This window comes from Thermobia domestica, chromosome 8 (assembly GCF_964235325.1).
Source record: "Thermobia domestica chromosome 8, izTheDome1.hap1.1, whole genome shotgun sequence".
NCBI lineage: Eukaryota > Metazoa > Arthropoda > Insecta > Zygentoma > Lepismatidae > Thermobia > Thermobia domestica.
Genome location: NC_137461.1, coordinates 268,827,435 through 268,840,713, shown reverse-complemented (window position 1 = coordinate 268,840,713; position 13,279 = coordinate 268,827,435). Strand labels below are relative to the sequence as shown.

The 13,279-nt window shown below is 34.1% G+C and overlaps 1 protein-coding gene across 1 annotated transcript in view; it reads right to left on the bottom strand.

Annotated features, from left to right (window-relative positions):
• LOC145693616 (inter-alpha-trypsin inhibitor heavy chain H4-like) overlaps positions 1 to 12,821 on the bottom strand; it is a 139,083-nt gene extending 126,262 nt beyond the window's left edge. The window contains exon 1 of the mRNA XM_081769769.1: positions 12,210 to 12,821. Coding sequence (XP_081625895.1) covers positions 12,210 to 12,449 — 240 coding nt within the window. The 5' untranslated portion in view covers positions 12,450 to 12,821. The remainder of the gene's footprint in view (positions 1 to 12,209) is intronic.
• Between the last annotated feature and the right edge of the window lie 458 nt (positions 12,822 to 13,279).

Below are 13,279 nucleotides of genomic sequence, written 5' to 3'. Positions count from 1 at the left end.
ATTATAATTTTCTCTTTTTGTTTCCAGAATAGTATCTTCGATGTTAAAAGTTATGACTTCATGATCACTTGTTGTTACACTGTCCTGGACTGCCCAATTCACTATTTGTTTTTCTATTTCAGTGGAACTTATAGTTACATCAATGAAGGACTTCCCTCTCGGTCCTACGAATGTCGGTCTATTACCTTTGTTTAGAACTATTAAACCATTTTGTAGAATAAAATCTTCTAGGACTTCGCCTTTGTCGTCTGTTATCGGTGAGCCCCACATGCTTGATTTTGCATTTGCATCTATTGTAATAATAAAATAATTCCTCGGTTTTTCCCAAATTATTGTCTGTAGTTTCTGTATGAAATCTTGTATGTCTAAGCTATATTGGAAGTATGAATTTATCAACCAAAAGAATTTATTACCAAACGTTACTTCTAAGCAAACGGTCCATTCATCACAGTATTGCGCTATTTTCAGAACTTCAATATTTTTATTCATGATTACAGTTATGACTTTCGGGTCATTTCCTTCTTTTACTATTCTTGCTGTAGGTGGGAATGTTATTAATTTGCTCTTAACAGTATATGGTTCCTGGATGTTTACTATGTCTATTTCATTTATTTCGGCAAATCTCTTTAATTCCATTGTGGCAACTTTGGATCTTTGAGCATTATTTTGCACTAATTTTAATTTTGTGATTTTATTATGCATATTTGGTATGGACCAATGCCTCCTTGCCGGATTTACTAAAGTCGAAATATATTCGCCCGTGAGCATTGACTAGTTGTTTATATACGTTTTCTAAGTTCCAGTAAATTCCGCGTCGTTCAAATGCTTCGTCAACTAAGTCTACTAATTCCCAACCATTCGCTGGTAAATCATATGTACGTAACTCCATCCTATCTACTTCTTCAAGAACAGGATATGTTATAGACCTTCCCTTCTCGTGGAGGTCCCTAGTTATTTGCCTAAACGCAACCGTTAATATCTGCTTATCTTCCAGCTTGGCTAATTTATATTGCCTCTCCATTTTCTCATAAAGTGGTCTTGGTTCTTTAAATATTGGTGACTTATCTGAAATATCTGGAGATGTCGACGAAATTGTTTGATCTTGAATTTTCTTTTCGTTGCGTGGGAATAAGTATTTTTCTTTACCGTTTATGAATGAATTTTCCAATTTAGGTATTTCCAATTTTTCGCTCCAATTTATGTCTATTTTTTCTGTTTTTCTTTCTATTCTCCAATAAAGATGTGAATTCACTCTGAATTGACTTCGCTTCCTCTGATTCTTCTGTTTGAATATATTTGTTTTGTGTTGCTACGTTTCCTCTCCTCTTTCTTTCTAGGAAGGCTTCCAGTCTTATTTTGTCTCTTCTAATTTTGCTTGGGAGTTTGTTTTTTCTAGCTTTACCTTTATGTGTGGTGTCTTTATCCATAATTAATCTTACTAATTATCCTTTCACGAGCTACTCTATAGGATACACATTCCTCTGTATTTGGAGTTTGGCATGTCTTGTGTCTTAGTTTACAAGGAACGCAGATGTTTTTGTCCTTTTCGTCACAGTCTTCACTTTTGTGCCTCAGTGTACCACAGTGTCTACATCTTACTTTATCTTTATTATCACAATATTTTGCGATGCCCAAACTCCTGACAGATGTAGCACTTCGGCACCACCAGGAAGTCCTTAACTTTATGTGATTCGTAGTCGATGTAGACTTTATCCTTATTTATCAAGTAGTTCCTGATATTGGGGGAGACTTCAATAACTAAGTGGCATTTCTTTTGATTCTTTTTCCCTGCACGAAATCTGGCCTTAATTTGCTGTGCTATTTATCTTCAAAATTTTGTTTAATCATTGTTTCCAAGATTTCCTCATCTTTCAAGTCGGACGGGGCAATAGTATACGACGGCGCCCCCTACATATATTCCAAGTAATTTTTCCTTTCCTTCTCCCGAATTTTGGGCCCCCCTACTTCGGCGCCCGGGGCCATCGCCCTGCTCGCCCTCTACTGCACGGTACTGGGGGCACAGTGGCTCAGTGGTATAGCGCCTACCTCTTATGCGTTTGGTCCCCTGGTTCGATCCCCGGCCAACCTGGTGAATAATATCGTATCCATGTTTTTTTTAGGGTACTCTCGTTTCCTTCCACGTTTTCATTCTATCAATTCTCCCATCATCATTTACTTGCTGTATACATGTACCTTAGCCTGAAGGCCATAATCGTGAGACGTTAAACTGAAAGATTTCATTTCATTTTCCACGATAGCTAAGACGCTATTATGGATTTTCAAATGAAGGCTAAGCAAAAAATCTAAATTTAACAATGTGCATAAGAGGAGATAACAAGTGTTAAATTTAAAACAAATAATAATCACGAAGGAGTCACGTTCTTTGTAAACAAATTAATGAAAATAAGTCTCAGTACAACTTATCAACCAAGACTCAAAGTTTACCACAGCGAAAAAGACCTTAACCTACTTCATGTTGCCAAACAATTCCTAGAAAATAAATACATAAACAAACCATCTTTATCGTTCCGTGTGACTTCTCCAGTTCCGATTTTTTTTAAATATATATATATATATATATATATATATATATATATATATATATATATATATATATATATATATATATATATATATATATATATATATATATATATTAAAAACGAATTATTTCGGATGATAAAGTCCATCTTCGAAGAGGAAATTTGTGCAAATTCATTGGTTTTCAAAAAGCACCTGCGAGGTTGATAGTATGGCTCTGTTCCATAATTTAGCTCTCGTGCAGGTGAAACGGTATTGTGCGGATACTTGATTTTACAAAATGGTGTTTCTATACATCAATTGCACTCCAGAATGGAGCTGTGTTGTGGTTCGAAGCCCACGTTAACAACATATTCCCATACCTCGTAATCTTCCTGTTGGATAAGGGCCTTAACACGTTTTCTTGCTAAATATGATTAATAATAATAATAATAATAATAATAATAATAATAATAATAATAATAATAATAATAATAATAATAATAATAATAATAATAAACAATTGAAAAATGAAATTAAAATTTTAATTTAACAGCAGTATAATACTTAAAAAGTGTTACAAAATTAATTTGGCCACTAACTTTGAAATAGTGTTACTGATTGTGTAATTTGATCTCCCGAACACAATATACTAGAGGTAGCCCCGCATAGTCTAGTCGCTAATGCTCTCGCCTTCGGTGCGAGCGGTCCCCGGTTCGATTCTCGGTGGGGACACTCGGTCGAAAAAGTGTAAAAAGCTTTTTCAGGCCAGCCATTCTGAATGAGGTTTTCCTGGGTTTTCCTCATTCATACCAGGCAATTGGCGGGGAGGTATCTAACATAAAGATTCCAAGTCGCGTCCTTCCTTAGTGTCCCTCAAATGTGACTCAAATGTATAATATATATAGAATTACATGAACTGACATAAAATAACAGGTATACCTACTTCTTGCAAAGTTGAAATTTGGCATAATCGTAGCTTTCCTGGGATAACCCGCAGAAAAATTGCCAAAAGTGAATATTTTTAATTTTTAGGAGTCTAAATGGGGGATGAAGAAATTACCACGATATTTAAATCGGCCTTTTTTTTTTTTTTTTTTTGACAAAATCTCATGTTTTAGGTACTTGGAATAAAAACTAGAAATTCAGTACGTTTTCGTTAGCGTTATCTAGGTAAACCACAAAATATAAAAATTTCCAACTGTAGTCGGGTTTTATGGACCCCCTATGTTATTTATATAGACACCTTTTACACCCCAAAATTATTGGGTACTTCCTGTAAGGTTACAGTGATTAAATTTGACTTGATTCTATTATAGCTTTTCGGGACTAACCCACAGGAAAATTGCCAAAAATGAATATTTTAATTTCTAAGGGGTCTAAAGAGATTAAGAAATTACCTTATTATTTAAAAGGATGTTTTTTTGATATACAAAATCTTATCTTTTAGGTAGTTGAAATACAAAAATAAACTTGAAATTCGGTAGACTTGTGGGTTTAAGAGGTGCAAGGCCGTAGACCAAGCAAACTCGGGGATTTTGGGGCAAAGCCTCCAGCTGGCCGAATTCAAGAAATATTAAGAGCAAATGCACGAAATTCACTCTTGATGCAAAGGTTAATACATAAGAGACACGAGGCCGTGGGCCGAGAATACGCAGGAGTCTCGAGGCAGAGCCCAGCCAGCTTACTTTTATGTATAAAATGAAGTGATAAATTACAATTTTGCAATACTATTTTTCGAATACAATACTATTACAAATGAAGATATTCGAAAAAATACAATCCAATCAGTTAGGCCTAATGTTATGAATTTAACAATCACCTAATGTGATTAATGTTCGTACGTTTCCTTAAGAAAATTTCCCTCGGCTGACAAAATTTGTCCTTTACTTATCAAATTTTCCCTACTTCATTGAGTGTTCAATTCCTATGACAGAAGTTATGTGATAAAATTAATTTAGCCAACCACAGTTGTTTCCTTCATTTTTTTTTTTTTTTTTTTTGCTTCTATTTCTTTTACTTTTCCCTTCATTTTTTTATTTTTCTTACAAAAAGATACACACAAATAAACCCCTACAACAATGAATACATATTATGCAACTTTGATCACACACAGTTCTGGAATTGTATTGGTTCATTTCTGAGCAACAAAGAAAACTTCAACAATTTGTATTAGTCAACCAGTCTGCCCGAAAATTTCCCTGAATTTTTGCGTTTTATTGAAATCATCCCTTCTTCTCTTTTTCCTAAATTTGCTAAATTTAAATTAGGGAAATATTCCTCAAAGTACCAACACTGAGTGATGGATGGTGCCGTTTCAGACGTCAACTTCCGTATGTCTGAATCAGAACTGGATAATTTCAGATGTAGATCTGGCTCCACGTTAAATATGATATGGTCTTATATTATTTTTTCGTACGTGCGAAATGAGAAAATGTCTCGCACATATAGGCTAATATGTAGTGGCTAATGGTAGGAAATACCTTACATTTCTTTTGAGAAATTCAGTGGTAGACTGGAACCAGAACTTCAGTGATGGTAAAAGTAACAGCATTTTGAACGCCGAATTACAGGGCAGCTCGGTAAGTCGTTTTCTTTGACAGAATGAAATCCAAAATTTGAATCTAGAAAGGGAATTATCATCTGATTTATTTATTTATTTAAGGGACAAATTGGAAAATACAGACTTGGTTGAGACGTCAAATGACTTCAATTTACTTGTTCTTTTCGTTGCATGTAATATCGAAAGATATCAGTTTTAAACGGAGTGATACAATTCTGTTCACGTTACATAAGCTTGTCATGACTGTTGCATCATAATGGTGAAATAAAATCTTGAATAAATACAAACATTTTTTTCAACAAACATATTTCAATCAAATAATTTGAAACAAAAATTTTTAAACTAAATAATTGAAAACAATATTTTCAATCTAAAAATTTTCAAACCAAAAGTTTCAAACAAAATTTTCAAACAAAGAATTCAAACAAAAATTTTTTAGATCCTAATTGAAAGTCAAAATTTTGGAGCTAAAATTTTAAAACCAAAACTTTCAAAGTAAAATAATTCAAATAAATTTTTCCAACCTAAAATTTCAAACAAAATTTTTCAAACTAAAACTTCTCAAACTGTAATTTTAAAAAAATTAAGCGTAACTTTTGAAACTTTTAAAAAATATATGAAATGAAGAAATGAAAATGATCAATCAATCAAATTGTGCCAAGAATAACTTTCCAGTGATCAACCAATCAGATTGGACCACGAATAGTGATCTTAGACAGTGAGTTGTGATAAAAGTTCAAATGTTTTTGCATTATAATCGATTTATAAGTTATTAAATGTTAAAATTTTGACCTTAGACTATAAGTCATAATCATAACCATAATTTTAAAATTCAAAGTGTACAGTTGTCGATGTATATCAATAATGTTTAATCATACTTTAAGCAACATCGCCAGCAAGAGGTTGACAGTTCACTGAAATCAATGAAAACACTCATTATATAAAAAGAATCATGTTTGACTGTCTCCAAACAGTTGCATCGCAAATTTAACTTCTTGATTGTTTCCTGCATCTTTCCTTGCACAGGAAACAATCTGAACAAATCAAGATTTTATTAAGTGCAGCGCTTCAGGGAGAACCAATGAGAACACGAGCCACAGCGATGCTTCCATTGAACATCGATATAAAAAACAAACTGTTGTTTATCATCTCGACCACTAATTCATCATCACGGTCGATCTCTAGGTCGCAATATAGCGTATATCTCCGACATGCGCTTACCCATTTGAATGCATGTGTTTGTGCTATCATCGAGGCCAGTGATCCGATCTAAACCTCGACCTCGACCTAGAGGTGTCTTTGGTATATCTTTACCCTAATAAGTATTGCACAACATTTCCCATCTCTTTATAAAGAGCAGAAAACAATAAGCTGTTAAGAAGAAGGGCTCTAATAAAATTGATAATTTTTACTACTTTGTCAAGAATAATTTCCATTTTGGAGGGCTTTTGTAGCTAGTCTAGTTTATTAATCGGAATGGCTATATTAAGCCAGGCACTTGCTAATTAATAGCTTAGCCCTTGATGTTGGAATATGTTTTATATATACATCCTTTAGCGTTGTTAATTGGTATTTCTTCTTTTATTTATTTATTTATTTTAATTCTATTCTTTCAATTGGTTGAGACGTAGATAATGTACATTACAAATATCCCAGGTGTGAGCAACATGATAATATAAATTTAACAAAAATAACTTATCCCACAAACTCTCTTTAAATTTCTCGCGGATCTTCCGGGGTCCACAAATCACAGATTGGGAAACATCCACTAAAGGTCAAGTTAGGTAGTATTTTAGAAAAGCAATATTTTAGAAAAATTGTCCATTTAAGTTCCTTGTACTCTGAAGACTGAAGCAGTTCACCGTAATCTCCGAAAAGAGCATATTACCTCATTTTTCTAAAAACTCGCTCGAACCATTTTCAAGGCCCGAAAAAGGAGCATATTTCCGGGTAAAAGAGGATCCATTATCATTATTATTATTATTATTATTATTATTATTATTATTATTATTATTATTATTATTATTATTATTATTATTATTATAAACAGGTGAATTTGTCCCTAAAACTAAGAGTTTTTGTGTAGCTAATTAATTTTTAAGTTGCAGATACCAAGGTAAGGGAAGTCTGCCGCCAATAACAGCCTTCTACGTGACCCCGTTTGGTATTTAGAGCAATTTAAAGATGGCGCAGTGACTTGAACATTACTTCAAGGAGTAGGTGCATGGTGTTTTCGGTTTTTATGAGCCGAAGGACAGAAACCATCTGACATTCATCGAGAATTGACGGAAGGCTATGGAGAGAGGCTATGGCTATATCTAAGAAACAAGTAAATGTGGTGAAACACATTAGCAAGTGGTAGGAAGACTGTATACATTATGACGAAAGTGGCAAACTAGTAACGTCCATTATTGGAATGTGTGTGATGTCGAAGCGATGATTTGTGAAGACAGAAGAGTGAGGTTTGATGGCATTGCAAGCCTCATAATATGATTCAGTGAGGAGTGTCGTCCATGGCTAACTTGACTTCAGAAAAGTGTGTGCGCACTGGGTTCAAAACAACTGGGTTCAAGATCAAAAATTTGAAATAGGCTTAAATATGGATCAATCTTTGAGGGTTGGAATACAAAAATGATATAAGGTGGTAAATTTGGGATCATTTGATAGGAGTTAGAAGTATTACATTTTCTTTTCAGATGATGTTGCGGATTCTGAGTCAAAAATTAACATGACAAAAAGAAAACATTAAAAAATCTGAAAATATGAGATGAAACAAATATGGAAAAGATAAAATCAATGGTGAGTGAGATGATTGCTGCTGTGACGAGTGTAAAGGTCTGAGCAAGAAAGTAGCATAAGTGCCTATTTTTCAATATTATGTAGTATTATTAACGAAAATATTAAGTATAAATGATAAATAAAAATATCGCAAGAACTGGTGGAAGATCTTTAAGATGATTGTGATGATAATGGTGAGAAGTTTATCATGTGAGTTACTGAGTGAAGAATTACAAAAATCAGTCATATAAAGATAATTGTATTGTACGGAGTAGAAACGTAGGCTTTATGAAATAACAAATCATATTCTAGCTCTCGAGAATTTGTATGCTGAAGAGATTGTAAAAACTTGATACAATAAACACATGAAAAGCATTGGTAACAATGAAAATAAATAATTGGAAGTAACTAGAAAGACATTAGGACATTATTGAGGAAGAAATTGCATCCTGAGTGACGTGGTAGAAGATGTGGTAAAAGGAAAACAATGAGATGGAGGAAGATTAAATTGGATAGTATTAACGGTGTAATTCCTATCTCAAGACGAAATTCTCTGATGATCATAGCATGTAATGACTTCTAAATACAGTAGGACGTCGATAATCCGAACGTCAAAAATCCGAACGCGGTTCCTAGAAGTTTTTTACATTTGGTTCTAGCGCTAGCGATAAACAAATTTGAGTGAAGACAATGTTTTTACAAAAGCTCATTCATGTGTAATGGTGTCATACATATTTTTAATTTTATTTTCCCTTAGCCCTATACAGGTTAAGTTTTAAGTGTGTTACAAGAACACTGCAATTTAGTGTACAAGCATGTTCTTCAGAAACACTTAATGTAAGTAGCCTTACGTACGGTATTGTAATTACTGTATGTACTGTATAACCACTGTATCGATAAAAGAGCACACCGTACAGTACCGGTATATTTAAGCCTAAATGGCATTTTCTTCGTCATTTTCGAAAATCCGAACAATTTGAAGATCCGAACTACCTGTGGTCCCAATTAGTTCGGGTTATCAACGTCCTACTGTATGTAGAATTAACCTACCAGTGATGGAAGAAAATTTGTGATGAATGTATTGCTGAAAGACAGATCCCGTTAGCTCTAACTTCCTATTTACTTAAGATATTCTGGTAAATTTGGTGGGGATTTGCCAACAGTCGACCTCGTCGTTCTCAAGTTTGACATTCCAAAGGCGCCTATGAACTTCACTAACATATTTTGTTAGTTTTAGTTTACCTGGTGTCTTAGTCACAACTTTTTTTCCTACGCTTTCCCAGAACCCAATCATGGATTATCGTAAATGAATCAAATTATGACCAGAGTAAATCAGATACTGAATTGTTATACTGTAACAATTCTTAGAATCGTGTTCTCTGTAGTCTTCTGCATACTCATTCAATTTATTGTTATTCTCCGTGCTCCGGGTAAGTTCCAAATTAACACTTTCTTTTTGTTGGTTGCTTGTATTAGGGGGCAATCGTGTCCACAATCCCAGTGATACGTAGCCTATGTAAGACTCTTCCAGGATGATCTTTTGAGAGTCTTTCAGCAGCATGCTCTTAGTCTAGCAGCATGATCTTGGTCTTCGTTTGCATTGTGATCCCTGGTCTTGTTCTCGATCTTGCATGCAAGATCAGGCCTCTTGTGCTCATCACTATCCAAATTCAAATGTTTCAGGATTTTTGTATGTATACATACATGGGCGGCGATTAGGGGGGGCAAGAGGGGGCAGTTGCCCCCCCACTTTTTTGAAGTGACCACTTAACTCTTTTAAATTATATCATCTATTTTTCGGTGATAGGCTAGAATCTTCATTATTCGATTTAAAAAGTATCAAAAAAGATTTTTACTTCTGTTTTCTTTTTCAAGCCTGGAGGCATTGTTGAACACGTTACATATGCTTTCACGCCTTTCTGCATCGAGACGTACAGTGTGATGACGTCATAAATAAAAATATTTTTGTTATGACTTTTTTTATTACTTTGGCACCTAGAAGACTGAAATTTTGGACACACATTCAGTGCACCTCTTAATATTTTCCAGATTCTTTTCAGATTTCAGATAAAACAAGGAGTCCTGAGGAGCAAAAAGGTTAAAAAAAAAATCTTTTTAACAAAGATCCTTTTTTTTTTTCGATTTTCCCTACTCAGATACATGATGGAGACATGTGAATGGTACCGTTTGAAAGGCTGTTCTGTTCTAAAAAGAATGCTGTACGAACCATGATCCTAGTATAAATAGAGATGTCTCAAGGAATTTTTACCTGAGATCCTATTTTATACGGGAATCTGAAGTATTGTAGAAATATTATTTTTAGCGGGTTTACTTTTGCACCTAGAAGATTGAAATTTTGCACACACATTTAGTACACTCTTTAGTATTTTTCAGGTTTGTTTCAGATTTCTGCGTTAAAACAGGGGGGTACAGAGAGGCAAAAAAAGTACAAAGAAGGAATATTTTTTAAACAAATAATCCATTGTTTCATGATTTTCCCATCTCATGATGGGACATGATGGAGACATGTGAGTGGTACCGTTTGAAAGTATGTTCTATTCTGAAGGAAATGATGTACGAATAATGATCCTAGGATAAAGAGGGATGTCTCAGGAAAATTTTATATTACATCCGGGTCATCTGGGGCATTATGGGAATGTTCTTAGCTCATTGGTAAACATTTTCTCGCACTTAGTTTTCAAGATAGGAGCTTGAAATTTTTTATACATATTTAGTACACCCCTTCGTATTTTTTAGTTAATTTTGACATCTGTGCTTTAACAAAGGCGGTCCAGAGGAGATCAAAATTTGAAAAAAATCAGAAAAAATCCAGATTTCCCTCAAAATTTCCCGCCTTATGGACATGATAGGAAAACGTAAAAGGTTTTCTAAGGTTGTTCTATTCTAAAGAGAATGAGGTACTAACCATGATCCTAGGATAAATAGAGATGATGCTGTAGCTGATTGACTGAAATTCAATAGTTTACCTTTAAAAAGCCATAATTTAAAATAGTTAATGTATATAGTTTCATCTGGAAATGTAAAGTTTTTGCAAATATTACTGGTTCATAGAAAAAAAATAGTACCATATAATATTTGTCGTTGCGTAAATATGTATTGGTTACTAGCAGCGTTCACCCCGCTTCGCTGCGGTCACCCCGGAACGCAATAAACCTTGTTAATTAGATAATTTTTACTTTTTCGCTTTCAAGTGATATGATAAAAACCATAGTACATTGCAGTAAATGTTAACATTATATCGCCTGTCATTTATGTTAACCCGCCGAGTGACACGGTCATGCGGGTTGCATATAAATACGTTTATTTTTACCTATGATGAACTAACAAAGGATTTGTACGTTATGGACACTTGATTGGTCAATTATCTCAAGACACTGGTAATTAAAAATTAAAGTGATATGATAAAAACCATCTAGGGTCCAAATCCTAATAACCCCCCAAAAATGAAAGAAATTGGTTCAGCCGTATTAGCGTGATGAGGGAACAAAGGATTTGTGCGTTCTCTTTTATATATATATAGATTTGTCTTCCCGTAGAGTTACGACAGCTACAGGAATTGCGTTTTAATTGCAATTCGAAGGAATTAATACTACAATTGCATCGTATCATATGTTTGTAGTATTTACTGTCTTTCATTTTCTAAGAGTAATACCATACATTTAATGGCAAGTGTGGAATTAATAATGTAAGTTGTTCATTAATCCCCAGTTTCAATATAACTTCTGCAAAACAAACGTCATTATTCATTAGTATGATTAATGCTAATATTCCTATCCTTTCTATTTATTTGTTTTGCAAATATGTTATTAAATAATCTCATCACACAATTTTCCAGGCAGAATTTTAAGATTTTCATGAGCAAGGAATCAAGGGTTAGTACCTATGTGCGTTGCTCTTGTCAATTTACTTAATTAAATATGAAACACGATATACGGTAATTTAACCGAAAAAGGTAGTATCCTATTAGTTATACAACCTGTCTTCAAACAAAGTGTTAGAAACAACCAGGAACATTAACATTGATATACACATATTCAGATCATATCTTGCCCCCCCATTTTTAACGTCCAATCGCCGCCACTGTATACATAGCTGAATACGTTAATTGTTTATTTCTCACATTTTGTTCAAGATACGGGAGTTAAAATCCGGACTACCCCTTTGCGTATGCCACCATTGAAGGTAAAATTCATGAATAAGGCACACTAACCAATCAATTCGGTACAGTGTAGGTAAATCGATCAGAACAATAAGTTAATATGCATAAGGTATAATTATAAACATAAGTGTAGGAACTAATGCTTGGTTTTATAGTTTGTTAGCTTACCTGTAAGTCAGACGGAAGATCGTTCTCTGTCACATTGTTGCTAAGTTCCGTACCACCTGTTTCATCTTCATTAAATACTGTTGACGATGGTTCTTCTGTTGTAACAATAAAATCGTTTTGTGTATCAGTTGATGATGATAGTGATAAAGTGGGTGATATAGTCACAGGCCCGGAAGAACTCAAACGAAACCATAAAGTCAAAAAAACAATAAGAAACGAGAGTTTGTTACAATGATCCATAACTGAAATAATAATAATCAAAATAAAAACTCGCAAGGTTTTTCGATCTTATTTCATGGAATAAATAACGAAACAAATCGTGTTATTTTACGCTCACTTGCTCAGCGAAAAGATTTACAAAATCATTTTCACCACAAGTAAATCGTCCGTCTGGCTCCTCAGCGACACCTACAAGCAAGTGACTCATCGCATCGTCTGTGCCTAAGTTTTATAACAATTCATTAATTTCAGTTTCTTCAGCATTGCCAGATCCTCTGTGAAGACGTTTCATAAAGTATTTGCTATAAAAAAATTCCAATTTCTTTGTTTTCTGTTTTCTTTCTTTTTGCGGTATTCTTGATGTTTATTTCTCGACAGCAATGGAAAGTCTGCACAAAATGACAGGGTCATTTGGTTATCTAACAACGAAAGAAAAATAAAAATATTTAAATCTCGTTTGTTTTATCTAAGGAAAAATTCATTACTGACCTTTTACTTCATCTCCATCTCATGCACTTTTAGGAAATGTAAGATAACAGCTCAGTTGGTAGGCATAGGCAGGCGGTTTCCAATTGAAATTTATCGTGCGTTGTATTCTGGAGATAAAAAGAAAAGCATTTTGCAAAATCTCCACTTCTGAGCGTTAATGCAGTTCTCGTGTTTAGAACAAATACACCTGACAATTAGCGCGAAAGAAATGAAATGAAATCTTTAAGTTTTACGTCCCACATTTATGCCGGCTAGGCTAAAGGAGACGGTGATGATGCAAAACGAATGAAATGGTGGAATGAAGAAAGTTTAAGGAAACGGGAGAACACCGAGAAAAACCCCCACACGGGGTTTGTCCACTA